The sequence below is a fragment of the Folsomia candida genome, unplaced genomic scaffold (genome assembly GCF_002217175.1).
Source record: "Folsomia candida strain VU population unplaced genomic scaffold, ASM221717v1 Fcan01_Sc002, whole genome shotgun sequence".
In the NCBI taxonomy this organism is placed as follows: Eukaryota; Metazoa; Arthropoda; class Collembola; order Entomobryomorpha; family Isotomidae; genus Folsomia; species Folsomia candida.
The window spans coordinates 18,215,732-18,240,168 of record NW_019091194.1 but is presented as its reverse complement, the minus strand read 5'-3'; the positions used below and the strand labels follow the sequence as shown (position 1 = coordinate 18,240,168).

Sequence of the window (24,437 nt, the reverse complement as noted above, 5' to 3'; positions counted from 1 at the left end):
TGGACAACAGTTAGTTATTGAGTTTGCCTTGGTTGTTGAACTGATAGGCCGTATCGATATCCAAATATTCTAATCTTCTTCAGTACCATTATGCAGTACATACGGGTTGCATTGCATGTGAAATTATATATCTCGTCGTCATCGTCATCGTCAGCATCACGTTACACTCCTGGAGAGATTTAAACGAATGAGGAATTCGCACAACTTAATTTCAATTTGCATACGATTCATCTGCACATGGTTTCTACTTATTATGCAAATTGTTCCAGCGTAATGCAATTCCTGAGAAGTTGGCACTTTGAGAATCAGTCAGATCAGTGAATTCTTCTTCTACAAAGTGGATCTGTATGCGAGGCGGATAGATCCGCTCTGTGTTGGTGAACAGAACACTTGCATGGAAATGTATTTGTACATACACGGCAACGGGAAGGATGTGCTACATTTTTGACCGATATTAACCTCTGGTGACCCATTAATGAGACGGGAGAGGTCACGGTGCATATAAACCCTGAATAAAAATAAGACAACGTTACAATTCTCTCGGCAAAATCGATTCTTTTATTCAGTCATCATACATATGTAATTATCAGGTACGTATGGCTGCAAAATTCGTATTTATGGCACTAGCATTTGACAGTACATCAGAATAAATTAATCATATAAAAAAAGTCGTAATTGTTACCATACTGAGTTTAATATCCTAAAAATAAATGCAGTTTCATATGTCGGACAAATACAAAATTCGTAAATGCGTACAAAATTTCTGGTGTCCACATTCCCATTAACTAACTTTCTCCGCTTTCCCCGTTAATGAATACTGGGTAAAAAATATATATAACTGCTGAGCAACCACCACCATATCGGAGATGAAATTTAGAAAAAGTCAGAATTTTAGAGCGTATTATTCCCAATTTCTCGCGTCGTATTATTCGTCGTCGTGGGGAAGACTTTGAAGACGAGGGCGCACTGCACTTTGCATACGTGATCTTCCACCAGTTCCCTGGCTTCGTACAAACGCGAGAGACGGACGCAGTTGTTGATCTTCATGGACTGACAGAGAGGCTGGAATTTTGGAGTCAAAATCATCAAATTGAGACCAAAATAGTTTCAGTACTCCGTCTTGGATTTGATTTCCAGGCCAGAGAGCGAAATCAATTAAGCAACATCAATGGAGATAGAGAGAGCAAATAATCGAATAGCTTCGGTAAACGAGAAATATGGAAGGGTTCCCAAAATTGGGGAGTTTTTGGTACGAATTTCATTTTGAAACGTTATGGGATTTAAAATTAAAACAGTATTTAGGACGCTAAAGTGAATACAACTATTGCAAAAGAATTGCAAATTGTGTTAAGATGTCCAAATTTTATCAATTAAATTCGCACAAAATTTGTCATAAATCAGTTCAAATTTGTGATTGACGTGAGTATACCAAATTGTATACATACAATCAGTACAAAAATAGTGCGAAAATGTGTGTCAAAAACTGCATTTAAGGAACCTTTCGCCTTGTTGACTTACCCCTTCCTTGGTGCAAGTACACATGACGCAGGGCGACACTCTGAGGGCAGCTCCGACCTTAATACTCTTCCCTTTCACGATACACTCCACCCGATCAGTCCACCAGTCGAAATCCAAGGCTGGCAAGGAGGCACAATCCGTGCGGGGATTTCTACAAAGAAATCAATTTAATTCCACTCCGAAATCGGACAATCAGGGCCGTGCAGAGGGTCGCATGTGATTCATGGCATGTGGACTAAACAGGCCAAACGTCGGGTATCCATGCATGCATGCCCCTTCAAAAAAGACAATGGGAACGTACAAAAATTGGTCGGGAACGTCCAACGCGGATCGTTGAATGGATCTGATTTCGTCGCCATTGTCGCAGAGAAGCTTGGCCAGACTGGACTTTCGGATCTCGGCCAGCTGCATGGTTGTGAAGCGGGTTAACGGCTCGGCATTCTCGTACCAGAAGCGGTCACAGTGACGAAGCGAGTGAAACTGCTTCGCGATTATGCAGGCGAACGTGGGACTAAAATTTAGAAACATCAATAAAATTACAGCTTTTACTTGCTAAATATACATCTTTTGAGGCAAAATGAGATATTGAGGTGTAAATAAAAAGTAATTTTGTATCTACTGATATATTTCATATTTTGTATAATTTTGGAAAATTAATTCCTAGCCGAGATTCATGAGGCAAGATGAGACCTTGCAAAATATATAGGATCGAGAGGCAACATGAGAAAATTCTAATCTAATCTAAAATTCTAATCTAATCTAATCTCGCCCTTTTTCCTTTACAAATTCAGTATGTCTCATTTTGTGAATTCTAGGTTTTTATGAAATTTAGGAAAATTGATTCCCAGCCAACTTATGAGGCAAGAAGAGACTCATAAATAAACGGAGAAGAGGCAACATGAGATTACTCACCCCACTATCCCTCCCATCACCGCAGTCTCTGCCAATCCTCCCGGAAAGAGATCAATGTCATCCACACTGGCATAAATCCTTTTAAACTTTTGCACCAATCTGGGTGGGATTTCCTTCCGTAAATCATCAAATGTCACGGCTTTTGTTAAATTGCACACGGCTCGGTATTCGTTGTAGGACGCGACGCCGTGGTCTCGTCCCCTTTGGACGTTGAGGGCAGCGAGGTCCATGCCGGAGATGGGTCGCTTCCTGTCCTCGAAAAGGTGGTTCGTCACCTCCTCCGTGATGAAGGAGTCCAACGTCTCCATCGGCGTGTTCACCAGGCCGACCAGCAGCTCGTCCACTATTCCCACGTTGAAAAGGAGGTCCGGCTTGAAGAAGGTGTGACGCAGTTGGACACTCGGCTCCAGGATGCGGAGCGAGGGCGACATCTTTCCAATATAAATACATTTACGTTAAGGTATTTTCAATTTTCGTAAAACTGGTTTTCGATTTTATCCAAAACCAAACCTATAACTTAAACTGTGGAAGAAAGAGTTGTTAAAGTTCTAAGGGCGTTCGAAATCGGTTGATTTTGAAAAGTCGGTTTTTGATTTGTCTCATAAATTCTCGTAAAACTGGTTTTCAAGGTTTTTAAACTTGGATATCAATATCTTTGTAAATAGAATTTATACTGCCATAAAATTGGCCATTAATTTGGGGAAAAAATTTCAGAACAATTAATTCTTACATGAAAAATAGTAAATAGTAAATCGAAACTATTTTCATTATAAAAAATTGAAAATCCGTTTTCGCAATGTGACAAGCCCCATTTTTATGACAAATTTGAACCCATTTTTCTGTAAAATCGAAAACTGTATGCACATTTTACTAATCAGCGAGAATATTATATAACAATTATATAATAGCGAGAATATTCGACAGCGAGAATATTATTATGGTACCCGTTTGAAGGAGGGTTTAAGGAGGCTGTGGCCGAAACGGAAGGCTGCGGCGGCGAATTCATTGAAAATGGTGGGGTTACAGGTGGGTTGGTACGTGGTGGCGTATCCGTCGGGGAGGAGGTCGAGACCGAACTTGTGGACGACATCCCAGCCAAGAACGCGGGGGAGGAACTCGGCGTAAGTGATGTGCTGCGTGGTCGCGGAGAGGATACGCCGGGCATGTTGGTAAATGGTCTCGTCGCCCCACTGCGGATTCCGTACAGCCAAAGCGGACGAGATGCGGTTGTGCTCGCGAAGCCAGATCGTATGGATCACAGCGAGAACGGGTTGTTCCGAGGCGCGGAGGTCACCTGGGAATAAAGAAGGTAAGTTGGGTCAATGGTAAAACTTTAAATTATTAAATTTAAAGATTTTTTTGGACGAAACTAGTTATTTTAGGTCAATTTTAGCAAACATTATAATTATGACGTGATAAATGTCAAGTAATGATTAAATATTGTTAAAAATTGGTCTTACAAAAAAAATTGTTTTTCACATACGTCAAATAAACTGAATAACATTTCCGAAATCTATCAATTTGTACACTTTCTTAAAAACTTCTTAAATTATTGTACCACCACAGTTTAAAAAATTTGCACTACTACATATTTGCGAAATTTTTTCTCTCCAAGTCTCAAAAAAGTGAGCCAACTTCCGGAATTTTATTCCCCACGAGAGTACGTACTCCTCCTAGCAAATAAAGTTATCCAGTTACGCATCATCATATTCGTCTCCGTGTTGATTGACTGGACGGGACTTTGAATTCGGTAATTGGTTTTTGGTGGTAAAATGTGATGAAACTAATTCGATCTGTGTCTCACAATGGAGTGAAAGTGTGCTTTGCGCCCCATATTTGGACAGGATCACACATCACGGGGAATTATTTAGCGTCTCAAGTTACACAATTTGAGCCCAGTTCGCTCACTTTCTCTCCTGAGGATATGGATCATTCATTAATTATGGAAAGCGCAAAAATCGCCCATGTTCCACACCTCATTTACATATTTATGGCGTCTGTGGGGTGTGGAGCAAGTCAATTTGTGGCATTGGATGATAAAGGGGTTCAAAATTTTACCAATTTTACGTGCAAATTTGACTAATCGATTGCTATTTAAACGTATTTTTTGTTCAGTTATAATTTTGCAGTGGTTGATTTTGCATAAAGGATGTGATAGATTTTTGTCTCTCTTTTTTCTCGGATGAAATTTGCACAAGCTTTTTGTAGGGTCCCTGCTATGCCGGCTATACCTGCTTCGAAACAGAGTCCGGAGGGTGCCTTGCACTCAGGATGGCTTGGCGTTTGAGGGAGAAGCGGTTTGTACTCGTCGCCACCCGGGTGTCGCGTCGTGTTCAGTTTTCCACCTTCAAAAGAACGCAACTTTCTTGCTTCGCAGACATCCGAACCGTACACAAAGCTGGCGTCGAGATATGCCGTCACTTGGTTGAGTTGTTCTCGGTAGCCTGGAAGGAAGAGTAAAAGAGGTCAAGACAATTTGTCATTAACTAATCGATTTTTTTTCGGATGGAACCCGAAGGTAACTTGGTCGTCCAATTAAAAAAATACAAAATTGCTATATGTCGTGACCGTGGCGAGGTAATTACTCGCCAAATCATAGTTTCGGCAGTTTAAACCCGATTTACATGAATATTTGGCACACCTTCTTCGGTGTTGTCGACATGTCGCAATACGGCGCCCAGTCGTTATGACCAAACTCATCTCAACTCACGTGAATTTGCGTGCTATTTTTGAGTACTAATAAATTTCAACTCACCCAACGTTAACTGTCCAGGTAGCGATCTGGTAAAGGGGAGACAGACCGGGTGACCAGTGGAGGAATTAAATTGTGGAAAGTGTGGATCCCTGGGCGGAATCTGACACCAAATTCAACACTTAAAACCAACCCCTGCCACTACATATTTCCATCACTTTACATTCATACATACTCACCACGATAGGCCAACATTCGGGATGACTAGTGGTTCTCGAGTCACAACTGTGACAGTTCAGGATGGAGTTGTCAAACCCTAATTTACACCAAAAACGAGACAACATTAGTATATTCAATGAGACGAAAGGGAGCCGATGGACCATCCATAAAGAAAGTGGACAATTTTTGGGCAAAAGTCTGTCTAACAAATGTTTCCTATCTCGAAATGGAAATACTGGACTTCAAAGTTTCTGGATGTCAAATTAAGTGTCCACGTGCTGCGAGGACGGCCCCTATTGATTCGACAGAGGGAGAGAGATAAAGTGTGAACCTGAGACGGTCGTCGTCATAATGAGATCGACCGGAATACAATACGACGGCACAAAATTCATCACCACGAGAGGGTGAATATTTAATTTTGTTTATTACATTGTTACGTCTCCTCATCAAATACGGGGCACAATACAAACTGATGAACAATAGATCGATTCTCGTTAAAGAAGGAATTCCACCGCAAAACCAGATTTGCTGTCGAATTTTATTCTCTTTAGACTCTTGCTGATGGGGGTAGCAATGCCAAAATTAAGGAGATGTACAGTATTTGTATTGTGGATACCTCTGTTGATGGGGGTGTGGGTCAAGTCATGGTCCAAGAGTTGGGCGAATTGCATGAGGAGAAGGGTGTAACGGACGTGGGGGACGCTGATGTCGTCATGCAACGTGCTAGAGACGAGTCTCGCACTCGGCAAGAGTTTTCCAGGAATGGCCGAAGAGAAAATTCTGGGCTCCTTCAAACCTAGGACAAAATAAACGAAACTGTGGAATTAATGAGGGCGAAATGCATCGGATTTGAAAATTTGGGGATGAAAGGGGCACGTTTTTCACCCATTTTGTCGACCGTGTTCTCAAAATAATAAGAAAATATCCTTTTCAAAAAAATCAGTGGGCCACAAAATGTGAAAGATGAGACTCTATCCCATTTTTATACACATTTCGCCTTTGCCTCTTTTAGCACGTACACCAAAAGAATGTCACTCACCATCATCATACGTGGGGGGCAAAAGACGAACAAATGCTTCAAAGGCTTTTCCCCTCTTAGGATCTTGCAGATTATTGCACCATCCTGTAATCGAGCGGAAAATGTTGGTGTGATCGCACGGCAAGTCGTGTTCGCTGCAACGCTGATTTTTCGGCAGCTCCGTCAACGCTCCAACGTCAATGGACTGCAATGAGTTTAGGATTTGGCGAAGGTTTCGTGACCCAGAGGTCCCCCCGTCCGGCGAGCCTTCGCTGTCTTGAAGTGAAATGCTGGCAAAAAATATAACTTTTACGTGAATTTTGTTATAAACACGTGCAAATTTATTTTCCCTCACCTCCCACCAACTTCGGAGAGGAATCGTTCCGTGGCGAATTGGAGGAGGAAGGAAGCATTCGCGATTTCGAGGGCTTGATTCTTCGCCTTATTGAAACCTGACGCGGTTCCGATGGGAGACAGAGGGTCGACGTTGGACGCTTATAAAAATTTAAGCCATATTTTATATTTCAAATTAATTTAATTTTTTTTCAGTAATGTTGACGGTATTATTTACACCACGTTTTTATAGCTACTCATATAGTTATAAAAACGCTAATGTTTTACCCAAATTATATAAATATTTGCAAAATTTAATGTGAATTAAATCAATGTGCCAACATTTTGATTATGTACGTAATTTTTCAAACCTTGTGGAATTCTGCTAAAAGTACATATGTACAAGAATAGTGGGCTAACCATTTTTCCAGAGATCCATCTCCCTTGAGTGGAAGAGGACGATATCACTGCGAGCTTGTTGGATGGCTTGAGAAAGTTGAGAATTTGGTAGGGACGACTTGGACGACCTGGATTGAGGGGGCATCTCATTGCTCCACTTTTTGAGATCAATGTGTCTGATGGCATCTCCCTCGCAGTGCATGGGAGCATTTCTACCAAGAAATTAAGTAATTAATTAATTACATTTTCTGTGTTAAATGCGCACTTACGCGAAACTTCAGAATTAGTATAGTTTTAAAATTTCGTTTAGTATCATACGCGAAATGAAGAATAAAAATAGCTCTCACTATTCTGCTTTAATTCACATTTTCTAAAATTGTTTTGATTTCCCAATAGAAAATTAATTTCCACTATTTCAGTTCATTTTACGCAATTTCGTGGGTCTTTGGAGCACTTATTATGAGATATTTAGGTTCATTAAGTTTATAATTTTCCTCACAGAAATGGGTTCCTATCGAGGAACACGTTGGGCTGGACTTGGTTCACAGAGTTACTATTGTCGCAAATTATCCGCGCCAGCGTTGTTTTCCGGATTTCTTGCAATTGTTCTGTTACAGAAATAAATAATAATTAGTCAGTAATTTCAGATGGGAAAAGTCTGTTCACTCACCTGGACTAAAGGCGGAGGGAGGGAGGTCATTCTCATACCAGAATCTATCCCCTGGAAATAATAGGCACGGATAAAATAACACTATGGTTCCATAAATTACCTTGATTCATAACGAGTTTATATCGTTAGCAAGAACAAGTTATGATTAAATCAACGACAAAAAATAATAAATGGACATCATTTAGCTGATGATCTCTGATGATGAAGTTCCGTCGTTTTGTGAGGGGTAGCCTCACGGGATTCAATTTTAGCAAAATTTTTGGCCGCTTCCCATTCTCATGATGCCCTAATCGAAAAACTGACCTCAGATTCGAAATCAGCGACCAAAAAACTATAAGAATCGATATTTTCCCACCCCCAACAACGTTGATATAATTAATTGAATTATTTGTAACAATTGTAAACATAGAACATGTGGACATGTAGATATTGGCATATCAGCCATAAGCCACCCCTCCTTTTGAAAACCCCCACTGACCTTTTTGAAAGTTTTAATGCACAAAATGCAAGATCATACTGCCCTACAACTAAAAAATAGGCTGATTTGACCAGTTTCAAGTCAGGTCATTGAACCTTTTCCTTGCAAAAGTGACCACAGTTTGTGGTTAGGGGGACAAAGTTGCCTAGTACAAGTTCCGTTCCGCAATTTTTTTAGTCTGCGGGAGGCGCTCGTGGGGGCGTGTCCCTGGGTGAGCTCCCCATTGCAGCTGCGCCCCTGGACCGCCCTGCCTCTCTGGGGAGTCGGGTCCACCCGTGGTTTGTCCCACAGCCCCGACTCTCTTCCCGTTGGAGGGGTGGTCCGGGGGAGCAACGCTGCAAGGGGAGAGCCTTACGGGAAGGTCCCCCCTCCAATGCTCCTCCCACCAAGCAGGCTCACCGGGTGGGGAGCCGGCGGGGCTTGCCAAAAGTGCGGGTGGCGCTTGGCAAGTGAGAGGGGCTCTCTACCTCCAACCCTTGGGTGACGCCGCTCTTTAGCGATACCTCCCCTTGGGGCCGACCGGGTTCCCGAGTTCGAAGCCTTAATGGGGGCCGATTTACGGGTGCGCTCCCACCTCGTAAGGCGAGGGTCAGACGGGCCCCCTAGGGGAACGCGGTTGCAGAGGCGGTGATGTGGGCAGGGCTTTCCCGGTCGGTGGAGGTAGACGTCCGCGGACGCATTCGGGCGTCCATGGGGGCCGACCCGCGTGGAGCACGAGGGAGCGACGTCCTCGTCGTGTGCTCTGGAAACGCCCTTTTTAGGGCGGCCAACAGCTCCCCCCACTTTATGGCATGGCGACATCTTCCGTCGCCATGCCATAATTTCGCCATTTCTCGGCCGATTTGCATGAAATTTGGCACAATGCTTCTTATTGGTGTTGTCGAATGTCGCAAGGTCCCACCCGCTGCCACCACCTTGTTTTCGTTAAATATCGTCGCCATGCCATAATTTCGCCATTTCTCGTCCGATTTCCATCAAATTTAGACAGACACTTCTTATTGGTGTTGTTGACATGTCGCAAGGTCCCACCCGCCGCCACCCCTTTGTTTTCGCCAAATGTCGTCGCCATGCCATAATTTCGCCATTTCTCGGCCGATTTCTATCAAATTTAGCACAAGGCTTCTTATCGGTGTTGTTGACATGTCGCAAGGTCCCACCCACCTCCACCCCCATTGTTTTCGCCAAATATCGTCGCCATGCCATAATTTCGCCATTTCTCGTCCGATTTGCATGAAATTGGGCACAATGGTTCTTATCGGTGTTGTTGACATGTCGCAAGGTCCCACCCACCTCCACCCCCTCGGTTTCGCCAAATTTCGTCGCCATGCCATAATATCGCCATTTCTCGGCCGATTTGCATGAAATTTGGCACAAGGCTTCTTATTGTTGTTGTTGACATGTCGCAAGGTCCCACCCGTCGCCACTCCCTTGTTTTCGCCAAATATCGTCGCCATGCCATAATTTCGCCATTTCTCGGCCGATTTCTATCAAATTTAGCACAAGGCTTCTTATCGGTGTTGTTGACATGTCGCAAGGTCCCACCCACCTCCACCCCCTCGGTTTCGCCAAATTTCGTCGCCATGCCATAATATCGCCATTTCTCGGCCGATTTGCATGAAATTTGGCACAAGGCTTCTTATTGTTGTTGTTGACATGTCGCAAGGTCCCACCCGTCGCCACTCCCTTGTTTTCGCCAAATATCGTCGCCATGCCATAATTTCGCCATTTCTCGGCCGATTTCTATCAAATTTAGCACAAGGCTTCTTATCGGTGTTGTTGACATGTCGCAAGGTCCCACCCACCTCCACCCCCATTGTTTTCGCCAAATATCGTCGCCATGCCATAATTTCGCCATTTCTCGTCCGATTTGCATGAAATTGGGCACAATGGTTCTTATCGGTGTTGTTGACATGTCGCAATGCCCCAACCACCGCCACCACCTCGTTATCGACAAATTGCGTTCCATTTGTCATATTAAACCAAATTTTGCGAATTTTGCGAACTAGCAAAAAAAAGTTGCACATTTTGGCTTGATTCGCGAAACCGATCCCCTCTAATATGCAAATATAAGAATTTAATCAAATTTTGAGCCGCTGTACCAAAAGTGTTGGAAGCTGAAAAAACAGGTATCTCATTGTATACCTCAATACTAATTGTAAGTTCGCAAGTTAGCCAAAAGATTTCTTGAAACTTCATTTGTAATGTTGACATGGCTAGTTTAGTTCATTTTTGGCTAATTTTTTTTCAAAATCATGTTGCAATATGAAAATGCGAACTCGTGTCAAATTCGTAATGAGTAATATTGAAAAGGATGCAAAATTCATCCCAAATTTTGAAACTTATAGTATTGTCTATAGTAGATGAGCACTAAAAATGAAGAATTGCAATACATGCAATACATGCAACAATACCAATGTCACGTAGTTTCACAAAAAAAATCATGCAACAATTTGGATTTCGGATGAAATTTCCTAAAAGTATATATTTCTCACACAAGGTAACTATTTTTACCTCACAATGGGGAAAAATGATTTCTATGCAACTGTGTGACATTATACTTGTTATTAGAAAGTATTGCATCCTTATTTTACCTCATCACCATCATTATCATTACCCATCCTTATGATAGTCTGTATGATACAGACTGTATCCGATGCGAACAAAAAAAGTTGTTGATTTTCAGGACCATGAGCTCTGGTTATGACTATTAGATACTCTAATCCTAAGGTTGCACTAAGCAAATTTCATTTTAACAAAATAAATCACAAACCTTTCCGTAACTTTTGAAACTGAATTCCTAACAGACATCCAAAAGTGGGGCCTAAAAAAATTCCAGGTGAAAGCTTATCATGAAAGTCATCACGATTGAGCTACATACCAACCACACCCCCCTCGATCGTATACTCGGCAAGTCCTCCCGTAAATAGATCCACGTCCTCGGGAACTCTGCACAAATAATTAAGATGTCAACTAATTTGAAATTGTGACAAATTCTTCCAATTTATTTATGACTAATTTACTTGTACAAGATGCTGAGCGAGGCAATAACTTGGTTTGACATGGTTCCCCGTAACTCTGAGAAATTCGAGACTTTTCCCAACCCGCATAACTCCCTGTAGAAAACATAACCAGGAATTCCGTGGTCTCGACCTTGTTGAATTAGTTGTGCTGCCAAGTCCAACCCAAGACCTGGATAGGAATGCGGAAATCAATGTTATTGCACCCATCCCAGGATAAAAAATAGGTTGGAATTGTGTTAATTATTGTTTGGGGTCAAATTAATACGCAATATTTTTTGCGTATTTATTTATTTTATGGATGCCAAACATTGGGACAAAGCACCAGTGTGCGAATTTGAGCTACATGCATTACAGGGAAAAATCACAACATGCATGAGGAGTGAGATTGGGCTGAAATATGTATATTTAGTTAAGAATTTAACACATAGCCTTTGTGACATAGGAATGTTGTGTGTGACACACATATGACCTTTGACCATGGAACTGACCGGTATCTGGATCTTCAAACATCCTATTTGTCATGACATCGTTGATAAACTGGTCTTCACTTTGAGCCTTCCCTCTCAAGAGGCCACGCAGGATTTGATCCAACACCCCATTTCTGTACAGGTCGAAAGGGGCGTAGAACGTATCAGAGATCGCCTTCTCGTCTACCTTTCTCCCAATCTGGGTAATAATTAATAAGCAATTAATTAATTAATTAATTACTCATTTACTAATTGTATCTCATACCGAATCATAAAACGGCATGACTTTGGGAACCAGTGAAGCGAAAAACCACAACGCTGCTGTCGCGACACCGTTCAAAACTCCGGCATTTGTACCGATGTCGTACCCCGAATAATACCCGGTCGACATAGGGCGTAGGTCATACTTTTCGACTAACTCTTGACCTAGAATAACAGGAAGGAACTCGGAGTACGTGACGTGCTGGATTTCCGCCGTAACGATGCGTCTTGCTTCCTGAAATAAGATTTCGTCACTCCAATCGCCTCCCAAATTTGAGAGTTCTCTCGCCACGCGGTTGTGTTCTCGCATCCATAACGTTTGCATAATGGCGAGGCCGATGTGCTCGTTAACTCGGGCGTCACCGGACTTGAAACATCTGCAAAACATGAAATCAGTGATGAGCGACTCAAGTTATGGTCCTATTTTGACGACATATTTACTTGAAGTTATCTTCACTCTGTCGACACGAGGCCAAATTTTTGTTTGGAGGCAGCAATTCCCCCCCTGGTCCAACCTGCGTGCGGAGCAGGCCATTTTGGAAAAGGCGTAATTCTTCGATGTCACTGCGGCTGGATCCGTAGAGAAATGACCCGTCCAGGAAGCTGGAAACTTGGTTGATCTGCTCGCGTGGACCTGGGAGAAATAATAACATACAACTCTTGACCAGTGTTTCTGGTGCAAGTAACCAATTGCAAGAAATAACTGCAAGAAAGTGGTTACTTGCAGCTATTTGGCCCGCAAGAAATGCGAGACGCAATAAACGCCGCTATACTTCATACGGCGCGTGGCAAGGTGGCGCACATTTCTTGCACCTCGCACTTCTTGCAGTTTCTTGCACTTCGCATTTTTTGCGTTGCTTGTTATGTAGTGCAAGAAATTTAGCAAATTCACAAGAAATGAAACACTGCTCTCGACTTTTAAGCCTGACTTTCTTTGGCTTACCCAGTGTGCACCCATTTCTTGGCACGACGCTCGACCTGACATATTCTTGACAGTTGTCACCCCCCAATTTCGAGTAGAATGGGTCCTCCACATCAATCCGGATGGGGTAACAGTCCGAGTGGAAGTTGGCAAAGGTGACGCCACAACATTTTATGGCGGATCGGTTGAAGCCAGAGAACTGGGCGGTGTGGGAAACGTCCTTCGCGACGAGCTCAGCCCACAAAGCGGTGAGAGCCATGAGATGAGGGTGTGGTTTGTCAGAGTCGGAATGCACGAGGAGCGAGACGAGACGCGCGGAGGGCAGGAAATCGGACGACATTGACATCCGGGATGAACTCACGCCTGGAAAAGTGTGCACAATTTCGGTATTAAAATCCCATAAAATTTGCACATTTGAAGCAATGTTCGGTCCACTCACCATCTGCATAGTCAGGCATTAAATATCTCAAATAGCGCCCATTGCTCGCCCCCCATCGTGGATGCTGCACATTATTGCAGAAGCCTGAGAAGGCCCTGTACTTTCTCGCCTGACAGGGAAAGTCGACTTTGACCGGGCACTCGGTCTCCAACGTCGTATTCCGTACGTCCAAACTGGGCAGAGAGTACACGATCTGCTCGCGACTCAGTTGATGCCTACACAGAAGAAGGACAAAAGTATTCAATTTTTGGCTCTGACCTCGAAGGGATCACATATTTATGGACACCGGTTATCGTGACGATATGCTTACTTGTGAGCAATAATTTGTGTCGCTTCTTCCGACAAGAGTGCAATCCAGGTGACATTATCGGCTACATGGGTCGCCTTGTGAGACACGGACATAAACCATGGAGGTGAGTTGGGGAGATGATAAGCGCCTGGAAAACCAAATCAATCCATGCAAATTATGTATACATTCAAATTCACACTATTTATAACCTTCTGTGTTAGATTCTTATCAGATTTTTTCTAATAAATCCATGCAAATCTAAACATGTCTGGTGACTAGAAATTTCTGGAAATTTGTGAAACCAACATGGTCAATTGGAGGTAGGCAACTTTGTTTACAGAGTAAAGGTTCATGCACTAATTGTCTAGTAAAACCAACCAATATTTTTCACACGCTTAACCAAACCAACAAAGTCTACTTATTCCTGTCGATTGGGGAAGATAACCTTTGCGATAGTGACATTAATTAGCGACAGCCGTGCGTAAAGGTCATGCTTATGTACATATACACGCATACATACATGTGTAAATTCCTACCTCCTTTGTATATTTGAGGCTGAAACTTTTCAAACCGCTCCCTCACGGCTTCCTCCCCTTTGGCGAGGGCCGCTCGAATCTCGTCACTCGTGATGTTGGGCAGGACGAATTTGTTGGGCAATCCTGTCGAAAAAATGTTTCTCGACGATGACACCACCACCACCAGCAGAAGGGTCACCCTGAAACATTTGAAAAATTAGTAATCCAATAATATTAAATTTTAAGTTCTAAATTTAGCTCATTTAATAAAAAAGAGTACACGTGGACAAGGAACAATGGATTTATAAATATGTACATATAAATTCAAGAGATGCCTTGACCTTGAGACGTGTCTACTGTTCGCACTGTGATAGCATCTCCCATGCAAATAAATTCGCATTGTTTCGCTAACAATAAAAGTTCACAAGTTATGCTAATCGTTACACATCTCCTAGAAGAAGATGGGATGAGAATTGATGGCTGGATAGATGGTTAGATTATAGGTCACTGGGTTTTGGAGGACCTTTTGTAGTAAGGTTTTGGGACCATTGGTGTCACATTTTTTTCGATTAGTGCCTTATTTTAGGATTTGAGAAGGAAGTTGATGAGATGGATTTTAGACTATTTTTTTAACCCGATGTCAAGACAGGTCATCGCGACGTGTGTACATACCTGACCCATCAAAAAGGAGATGACTACTCTCCCGAGGCCCTTATTGTGTTACCCATTGTGCAAGAGGAACAATAAACGAAACGAAATTAATGAGACTACTCATGCTACTTGAAAGAAGATGGAATATGACTACGTGGTACTTATGGTGTCGCCCCTGCACAGGCGAAAACAATGGAAACGACTGCAATTAGACAAAAGTTGGCGACATAAACAACATCCGGTTTTAATAATATACATTTTACATAGTAGTGTTGTATTTTTTAGCTTGGGGTGTAGCGGATTGAACGGTAAAGTCGTAAAAAATGGAAATTTGTTTACTATGCAAATTGCAAATTTGCATCCTTCTTTATTGGTTTTAGTTGAAGGATTCAATGTCAAACTAAGCGTGCAATATGACTTCCCTCCCACACGAAAATAAAATTGAGCAGGCATTTTTTGCACAGGAGGAGGACCCGTCGTCGAAATCGTGTTAAAGATAAATCTTTTTATGTCTAGTTTTTCAATCAAATACGATTTTTCTACAATTTTGAATGCAATTTTGCGACGATGAGACAGAAGTCCTTGAAACGGAACTGGGTATGAGAATAGTGTGGAAATATTGATTCCAGATTTATTTATAGCGCCGATCTCTCCAAGAAGACGAGCCTAATTTCATCACCTTAATTGCATTATGTTACCACCACCCTAACTTAATTCGCATCCGGACCGACGACGACAGACCTGATCTGGGTGGAAATAAATGCAGGAGAATTTTGTTTAATTGAACAATGCCAAAAATCTCAGCTAGTCATTCATCTCTAAACTTCGATATGAATTGTCGTCCAATTGACTAAACGAAAGTAAGGTCAGTTACAATAAGATAGTAAAACATGCACATTTCTACGACAAGGTGCAAATTTGTGAACTGATTTACAAGTCACGTATGTCTGAGTCTTCAAAAATTGGACTAAAATCCAACCTACAATAAACAGCTCAGCTTGATTGATTATTAGCTCCTTAATCGAAACTTGACATCACTTTCTTATCTATTAATCGACAGACAAAAATCTTGCGACATATGCGACTTTGACCAGACGAAACATTTAGCGAGGGGCCGTTCATCGCGAATTTTCCATTTCATCCACCCATAAAACACCATTTTAATACGTGGGGTAAATTCATTTAACCTTTGACCCATCCATGCTACACACGTAATTAATGCACGGTCTAGATTTTATTTCAGAAGGCGTCTTACACGTAGATGCATCCCCGATTAAAAAATAGTTACTTGCATTTTTGTGCATACACAAATGACCCAGATTATTACATAGTACAAAACTTGGCCTTAAATATACATATGTAGATATGCCCATGCACCTTTACTTTTCTGCAGCTTACACAATAATGTACAATGTGCATCTTAGATGAAACCCAATCACGGATTTTGCAATCTCGCATTGTTTTTTTTGCATGTGGTTTGAATTTGAATCAATAATTGGTTGAGGTTCAGAGTGAATAATGCAATGGGACTTTGTCAGCCTTGCAATTAAATGATGACACTTTGCACAATGAAATGAATTGTGTTTAATAAATTGTTGTGTGTTAAGGGCCTTGCAAATTGTCGTTTTCAGGTATCGATGACCTCCGGTACGAGTAGAGAGATGAAATAGGGTTAAAAAAAATACTTGGAAAAGCTGCAGAACCGAACGTACAAAATAATATTTGCATTTTGCAATCAACTCGTTGCAAAAAACACAATGCACAATTTTCATCAAAGAAAGAAGATGAGTGACTTGATTGCATCATTAAATATGTAATCTGATGTTCATGGAATTTTGACGTGGGCACCTCCAGCGATACGTAATGTAGTTGATGGTAAATCATACCCCACACGGACGAACGAAAGTGAAATCAGAGTCAAATGTGGTTCTTTTATAAATTGCAAATCTCAGAGTTGCTACACGCTTTTCACGTTAAATCGTGTGAGAGGACAAGGTCAAAAGTAAATAGCTTCTGAGTCACGGACTAAAATAAAAGTGCAACTTTTTTTGCACCCACTTGACCAATAATGAAAATTAATGTTGTATAATTGAAATATTTACAGGAGGGATTTAGCTGGAAGGATGAGTGTGATTATTTTGGGGTGATTTAATCGACACTTTGATCATTGTATGACTAATATATGAAATGAAAAAACCATACGAGTGATATCAATTTGAACCCTAATTAAAATAACTCATTGTTTTAGCTTATCATCGCCACGGGTCATGTTGAAGATGACTGACGTCGTCGTCACCAGTCAAACACGATGCACTTCTTCTTGTCGTCAGGTATTTTATAGATGAATAGATGAGCCGTGAGAATGTTTATGTAAAGGCAGCAAGCAACAAGGATGTTCCTGCCTGGTTTATGCGCATACACATTGTGCAACGTGCTTATGTATGTCTTATTCAACCTTTAATTAAGTATGAAATGCAAGGCCGTCATGTCATGCATGACGGAAAAGATGAAGATTCCTCTAAAAATCTGAAACTTTGAGGTATAAATAAATAAGTGAATTTCCTAAAAAAAATTATTGCAAGTTTAGACTTTTTGCTAATTAGTATGCCAATTCCAGCTACCTGTGTACATACTTACCTCATCATGATGACACGAGAAATGTGCTGCTAACAACCCAAATTCTTCAAGAAATTTTGAAATTTTCCCAAACCACACTCACTTCTTAATTTCTTACTGTCACATATTAACCAGCGTGAAAATGGAAATTTTTGCATAAATTTAAACTCCCCTTAACCAAACTTTTTTTCCCAACTGCACACACAAAACTTGGAGAATATGTAGCAAATATTAAGAAATTAGTTGGTCAGCAACTCGTTCCACTCCCCTCCCCCCAGTCAAAATGAAGTGAAAACGAAACTGAAAAACAAGCCGGATTGCGACACCTCCTCCTCCATGCAGACAAACAACAAGGGTCGTGATGATGATGATGTTATTGAAGACAAAGTGAAGCCTATTCTTGTTACTAGTATTTTATTAGTACTCGTTTCCATAGCGTATGTACGTATTATGTACTTATGTGTGGCATACATTCACACCGTCTCACGTCTCAAGACTGGCTATCTACATACATATTAATAATCAGGCACAGGTATAGATAGAGAGAGGAGTACCTACATGGCAAATTTGTGGTTAGCATTAAAAATGGTATCTTGATAATAATGCAGCAGAACAATCAGTAAAATGTAACTTGTATACGTAACAGTTAGGAAAGTAAGTATTTTTAAAACTGCTAAAAATGCATGATTTCTCGTAAAAAACAAGAATGATAGACTAGCTACTATGGGTCAGCTATAGTCATGAAGGGTAGCCTTTGTACTTAACTAGAAGATGCATACATATTATTAAACAGTCAGTGCTTAATAGATGTGGTATACTTATTATTGTCGAAGGAAACGAGGATAATTGCTCGTTGGTCGTACTTCACCAGAAGAAGAAGAAGACGCCGATCGTGCTCCACCTGGAGAATTTGTGGTGTCGTTTGTACGCCGAGCGGCGAAAAATGCGGCAGAAGTAGGGAGACTGTTGGTATGATTAGGTTGAGCCATATTATTTTGTGATCCAGTTTGACCTGGGGCCTGACCTCGAATTTGAGTTGGCCTCGGTGTAGGGGGAAGAGCCATGCGGTTTTGTGACACTGTTGGTGCCGGACTTGGTGCGGTGATCATTTGCGACGTAGGGGGACGATCCACGTTATTTTGTGACGCCGTTGGCACCGGAATTCGGATGGGAGAATAAGCCACCATTTGCGGTGTCAGGGGACGAGCTAAGATATTTTGTGATCCAGTTTGACCTGGAGCCTGACCTCGAATGCATATTTGAATTATCCTGGGTGTAGTTGGTGGTCGAGCCACGCTATTTTGTGACGCCGTTGGCGCCGAACTTGGGATGGGGAAATAACCCACCATTTGCGTTGTAGGGGGACGCGCTAAGATATTTGGTGACCCCATTGACGCCTGACTTTGGAAGGGAGAATAACCCATCATTTGCATTGGTCTCGGTCCTGAGGGACGAATAATGATATTTTGTAATCCTGTCGGAGCTGAAGTTGGGATGGGACAATAACCAGCCATTTGCACCGGTCTTGATGTTGGAGTACGAAACACGTCCTCGCTTGTCATGGAGCATCCTTGCATCAACATTGACATCGGGCTTTGATTCATGTTGACAGAAGTAGTCGTTGGTTGACCATTACGATGCAGTGTGTTCGTCGCTGAGGACACAAGAACAGGAGGGACAACTTCTAGCGAGACTCCCGTAATTTCATAGAAACTATACATGTCATCTTCAAACGAAAACGTTGAGCTTGCCCTTTGCGGCGGAGGGGGCATGTTTCTCTCGCGATAAACCATCTCCTTAACCTTGATCAAAATTGCGTCAAGTTGTCGTCCAAACCCTAGAAATCCCAGGTTCGTCTGGTCATACAGAACGGAATGTTTAACATACGTAGCTCGCAGGTGGAACATGCTAACTTTGTCCCAAGTCCGGGCGATAGCTTCAGCCGAGACGTTGTAACGACGAACATCCGGCATAATGGCGAGGAGGATATTTTGCAAAGTGGTTTCCGGATCGGAACCTCCTTCCAGGATGGCGTAATAGTTCAGCAGACGACAAACCCGGTAGTGAATGATTGTAATCTGCGTCGCGAACAAGTCGCAGGCCGGCACCTTGAGGAAAATTGTGATTGCTATTAATTTGAGGAAATACTCTCCCATCTCTTCCGTAGCGATGCGTTGGATCAATCCGTACGCAAAACGGTCTTGCCCGGCTTGCGAAAGATAATGCTCATTTATTTGGAGTTTTACGTTTGAAACGTCCAAAATTCCGATGCTGAGAGACAGAGAGGTTTGAATATCGTGGAAATTTTTCAACTTCTCCGCAACAGTGGTCTCACTCTGATTGAAGGACCTTTGAAACTTGTCGATAACCTTGTTCACGCTGTCCATTATCAGTTTCGACTTCTTCTTCAAATCTTCAAAAATTGCGGTGAGTTCGGCGTCTTCCGGTTCGAATAAGTCGTTCCGAATTCGAATTCCTTCCATTGGCGAGGCAGGAATGGGGTCTGGAGAGGGGGCGACGACAGACTCCCCGGAGGGCGGCGGCGGGGTATTACTTCCAGAGGGAACGACAACTTCATTATCAACGTCCTCTGAAACAAGATAGACTTCGTTGTCGGAAATGAGAGGCACGTCGTCATCCTCGTCGTCGTGGGTGGGCGTCGCTGTGGATGAAACGGTGGACGGGTCGACGAGGACGATCATTTCTTCCACGGTCGAATTTGGGGTTGCACCACCCTCCTCCACGCATGGTTGTCGTTCTGCACTCAGAGTTTGAAAGGTCCGGCGCAGCTTTGTCTTCAAGTCTTCATCTACAAGAAAATATCATATGCAAAATAATGCAAATGTTATGCAAATAAATATGTAAATCACCATACCCGTCATAAATTTGGTCATTATTTGCTCAAGCTGCTTTGACATGTCGCCACTTTGGGGAATCGGGGTGTCCACGATCGGATTTTCGGGTGGAGATAAATTACGCATTTTCTTCTGAGGAGCTCCATCTCCTCCCTCGTCTTCTGGGGGTGTTTTTCTAGCAGCCATGCTGGTACGACTGGTACGGGTTGCCTTGGTCGTAGTCGCCAGAGCTCCTCGTTTTGTCCTGAACAATAATAAACGTTTAATTTTTCAGCGTCTGAGATGAATCAAGTATAAGGTTGGTGGTGGTTAAATTTAAGAATATCGATGAAAAGCGAGAGTGAAAGTGATGACGACTCATCATTGATAAGACCAGCTTAACTTTCACTTTCCTAAAAAACGACGAAAAAAAAATATCTGCGACGGCGAGGCCTCAATTTTGGAGATGACGATCTACAAATGTAACGAATTTAGCTGGCCACAATTTTCACCCTCACTCACTCTCAACTCGATTTTGATAACCATTCAATCAAAGAAAGCAAAATGCATGTAGACAAGTCAAAAAAGGTCCAAAAAGCAGAAAATACATAAGCAAAGCCAAAAGATCAACGTCCTCAAAATAATAGGAAATTACCACCACCGAAATAACCACTAACCACAAACTCAAGCCAAGCTAATAATTAATCGTTAATTATATTAAGTTTTATTTAGTATTTGATATCAATACCTCATTTCTAATCTGTCAAATTCTCTTTAGATAGAATCCGCTTCAAAATGAGAATGTGAAACTCCCTTTTTTGCCTCTCTGCAGGTGACAATTAATAACAAGAACAAGTTAATTTATGCTTATGAACTAATTTTCACCATGTTGAACGAAAAAATTAAGGGTACTTTCAAATATACTTTTCTCCCCAGGGAAATTCCATGTCGAACAAATTGTATTAATTAAATTAGCTTAATTGACCAAACTAATCAAGTATTTGATTAACGAAATTAGAACAGCTTAATCAAATTTCCAATTCAATTCTTAAGATTCGCCATGTTATTTTTTCCCCATTTCTCAAAAATTCTACCGTGGTCTCAGAAACGAATCCGACTTCTTAGGAGTACAAAATGTAGGTATGCAGACTTACTTGACAATCCGAAGTCGAGCGTTTTATTTTCTTTTCGAATAATTAATTCTTTAGGTAGCTACTTAATAACCCACGCAGAAAACTTGGAACTTTCTCGGCAGCGAGTATGTCGTGGTGGTGGTGGAGATATGGTAATCCCAATGTCGCCGTCGTGATTGATATGAGCTACTTTTGTTGCCGGACGCGAATTTATGTGGAGAATTTAGTAGAGATATGCAAATAGGGACAGGGGCGGGCAGGATTAGCAATCTTGTGCAACTAAATCTACCACTAACTAAAAATTGATGATGATGTCGGTTAATTTAGTTGTCTTGCCACTGCGTGAACGCAAATATTTAGTGGACAAATCACTGGAGGAAGCCATTTTATGCAATTTGATTTTCACTGTACAGCAAGATTGGAGGAAGTAGTGATTATATTGCAAGCTATCGATGTAATGTACCTCATGGTATTTAGACTACCATTGGTAGAAGTGGGAGGTAAGATGAGACTGGGATTCACTACACTACGGCGAAGCAATCCATAGGAAACTGGGAAATTGAGACGGCCTTAGTCCATTAACTGAGGTGTAAAAAAACTGAGGTTTTCCCTGCCGACAAAACTGGACTTTGGACACTTTAATTTTATTCACATTGTTAAAAATTGAAATTGGAATGATGTAAGTTTTTTTAAGAAAAACTTTCTCCCTTAGTCTCACCTCGCCCCTTTTTCTTCTTCCTCATTCTCTTCCAGCTTATCAAATGAAACTAAATAGTCACTAGAAGTGACTAAGGCGAGAATACAATTTTGATATTTTTCCAATTTTAAGAAACGATAAGCGCTCAATCTGTATAAGTTGTTATCAAGCTGACTAAGTGCTCTCATATCTATCAAAAACGACATAAAGATTAAGTATCCAGTGAAGAATTGTTTACACTTTCGCAGTTCCTGGAATGTTAAAGGTCTCCTCAATTATACACGCTGAAAAATTACGCATTTTTGTAGAACAAGCTAAATAAATATTTGTCACGCGCAAGAGGAAAATAAAGTGGGCAGCCTTATTGATCCCTTTCAAAAGCGGATTGTTTGGTCATGCCATAAAAAAGGGACGTTGTGAGTGAGAAGCAGAGCGAATTGAATGGATGGATGCACAAATAAAGATAAAACTTTACTATGTATAGATATTTCAAATTTCTGGAAACTTATCTCAACATTGTTGATCTGCACGGGTCGGGTTGATTTGCTCGTCCTTGGTCCGGATTGACGGATTTATGCTTTTGATGAACTCGTACACATTTATTTTAAACTGAAAAAACACTCTTAAGGGCATCCAAAATTGGAAGACTTTTAAAAAATTTGTCCTCGATTTTTCCCATTTGGCCAAGTTTTCGTAAGACCGGTTTTAAATTTTTCGAGTTAAAAATAAGCAATGGTAAATCATCGCTGCTAAACAATTTTTTTGTAATAAACTCTTTGATAAACCCAGTTGTATAAAATCAGAGCAGCAGATTTTTGGATGCGTAACAGCTACGAGATTGTCTCAATTTTAGACCGTTGGGGAGATTGAGATACGTTGGGATTTTACTCTCAAAATTCAACAAATCTCAATCTCCCCACACCAAAAATGTACTTATATTTCTACCCCAACTTTGTAACAAAGTCGAGGTGTCAACCAAAACTGAGGTTGAAACTGACCTCAGTATCCCTTTATACATTTCTTTCTACATATTTAAGCCATCTCAATCAACTAATATGCACTGCACCCGTAACGAACCAGCCCAACCCAATGCAACAGTGTCACAAAATCGCTTCTCTGCATGGGAGACCTTTTTCCTCTCATTCACACGACGGCTCAAGTAAGTAAAGTGCAATAAAATAAACCAACCGGGCTGGACGAACAATTAACAATATTTCATTTACGTCCCCATAAAACCAAGCAGCCGACAGTTACTACCCGGCTGTGCATTCGAAAAGGAATCCCTTCGCAGACCGCGATGAGGGGTCAGAATTATCCTCTTCCAAATCTAGCGTAAACTCGACAATTAAAAATTTGTTCCCAATCCAAAGTTTCTTTATCTACATTTTGTCCAGCCTAAACAGAAAAAAATAATTTGTTGCACAGAGTTTCTCTCTCCGTTGTCAGATTTCGGTTTCAGATTTAGTATTTTAAATGCAGGAAAAGTGAGATTAGGAAATGGGAGCTCTTTTCTCGTCATAAAATTATTCTTTGGGGTTCAACTTGCTAAAATCTGGATGGTATTTCTTCACGGAATGGTGTTAGTTATGCGTCACGTTAAATTATATATGAACTTGTTCACACATAATTAACGGCGTGACTAAAGAGGCGTGAACGGTTGGATGCATAAGACTCATTTTTAAACCATGGGTCATATAATTTATTGAAAAAAGGTCAATTTTTCTGAACTTTATGAATAACATGGTTCTCCAGATATGCGTAAATTTTGTTTCAAACAAGCGTTCCTCTTGTTAACAAATTTTCATGACAAGTTGTTAACAAGCCGAACACTTGTTGCAACAGATGTACATTAGATTTTAGTAGTTTTGAGAATTTCAGCTTAAGAAATAATAGAAACACAAAGTATTTTTAAGCGGTATAGAGAACTAAATTTTGACATTTATTTAATTCGTTAAGTTCTTCATGGTGCTTACCGATTTACGCATTGCGATGATGCAAAACTTTTATTTTACTGATCCTAATATATGATTCAACTTTTAAGCTAAAATGTGCTATCCAGAAAACCAAATATATTTCTAGGTTACGATTTGAACTTTTACTTCAATGAAAAGTGTGAGATCGATGGTCAAACAAAAGTCAAACAAAGTAATTAAATGATATCCATCCATTCCCCGGGATACATGTAATTGGCAATTAACTAAAATCGCTTAATTCAGATGCATCGATACTTACAGAAAATGGCGATGGCAATAAAAATTTTCCATTCGGATGAGTTTATTGCTCCGATAGGAGGGAGTTTATATTAATGATTAAATATTCCACTCCCCAAATTTCCACAGTCCCACAATGTTCTA

General features: G+C 41.2%; 2 protein-coding genes across 2 annotated transcripts; both read right to left on the bottom strand.

The window, feature by feature from the left end:
• Window positions 1–535: 535 nt before the first annotated feature.
• Window positions 536–17,713, bottom strand: LOC110843558. Its single transcript, XM_022089524.2, has 25 exons — window positions 17,441–17,713; window positions 14,174–14,352; window positions 13,659–13,785; window positions 13,349–13,563; window positions 12,931–13,272; window positions 12,429–12,621; window positions 11,992–12,364; window positions 11,748–11,925; window positions 11,260–11,428; window positions 11,118–11,185; window positions 11,010–11,060; window positions 7,762–7,812; window positions 7,591–7,699; window positions 7,113–7,303; window positions 6,715–6,853; window positions 6,381–6,649; window positions 5,958–6,137; window positions 5,362–5,438; window positions 5,186–5,285; window positions 4,662–4,874; window positions 3,375–3,724; window positions 2,431–2,861; window positions 1,820–2,029; window positions 1,519–1,669; window positions 536–1,062 (listed from the first exon to the last, which is right to left on the bottom strand). Exons 1-25 carry the CDS (start codon window positions 17,446–17,448, stop codon window positions 892–894), a joined length of 4,545 nt encoding a protein of 1,514 aa, XP_021945216.1. The 5' UTR covers window positions 17,449–17,713; the 3' UTR covers window positions 536–891.
• Window positions 17,714–17,816: 103 nt separating this feature from the next.
• Window positions 17,817–22,918, bottom strand: LOC110844409. Its single transcript, XM_022090601.2, has 4 exons — window positions 21,408–22,918; window positions 21,002–21,079; window positions 20,295–20,518; window positions 17,817–20,228 (listed from the first exon to the last, which is right to left on the bottom strand). The coding sequence occupies exons 2-4, from the start codon at window positions 21,004–21,006 to the stop codon at window positions 18,241–18,243; spliced, it is 2,217 nt and encodes a 738-aa protein (XP_021946293.1). The 5' UTR covers window positions 21,007–21,079; window positions 21,408–22,918; the 3' UTR covers window positions 17,817–18,240.
• Window positions 22,919–24,437: the final 1,519 nt, after the last annotated feature.

What these genes read in the sequence shown, in the direction of transcription:
- LOC110843558 (XM_022089524.2), bottom strand. An exon ending in CAGAGTGAAGATAACTTCAA is followed by an intron (nt 12,365 to 12,428) that starts GTAAATATGTCG and finishes CATGTTTTGCAG; the next exon opens with ATGTTTCAAGTCCGGTGACG. An exon ending in CTCTCCGAAGTTGGTGGGAG is followed by an intron (nt 6,650 to 6,714) that starts GTGAGGGAAAAT and finishes ATTTTTTGCCAG; the next exon opens with CATTTCACTTCAAGACAGCG.
- LOC110844409 (XM_022090601.2), bottom strand. An exon ending in AATGACCAAATTTATGACGG is followed by an intron (nt 20,229 to 20,294) that starts GTATGGTGATTT and finishes ATTTTCTTGTAG; the next exon opens with ATGAAGACTTGAAGACAAAG.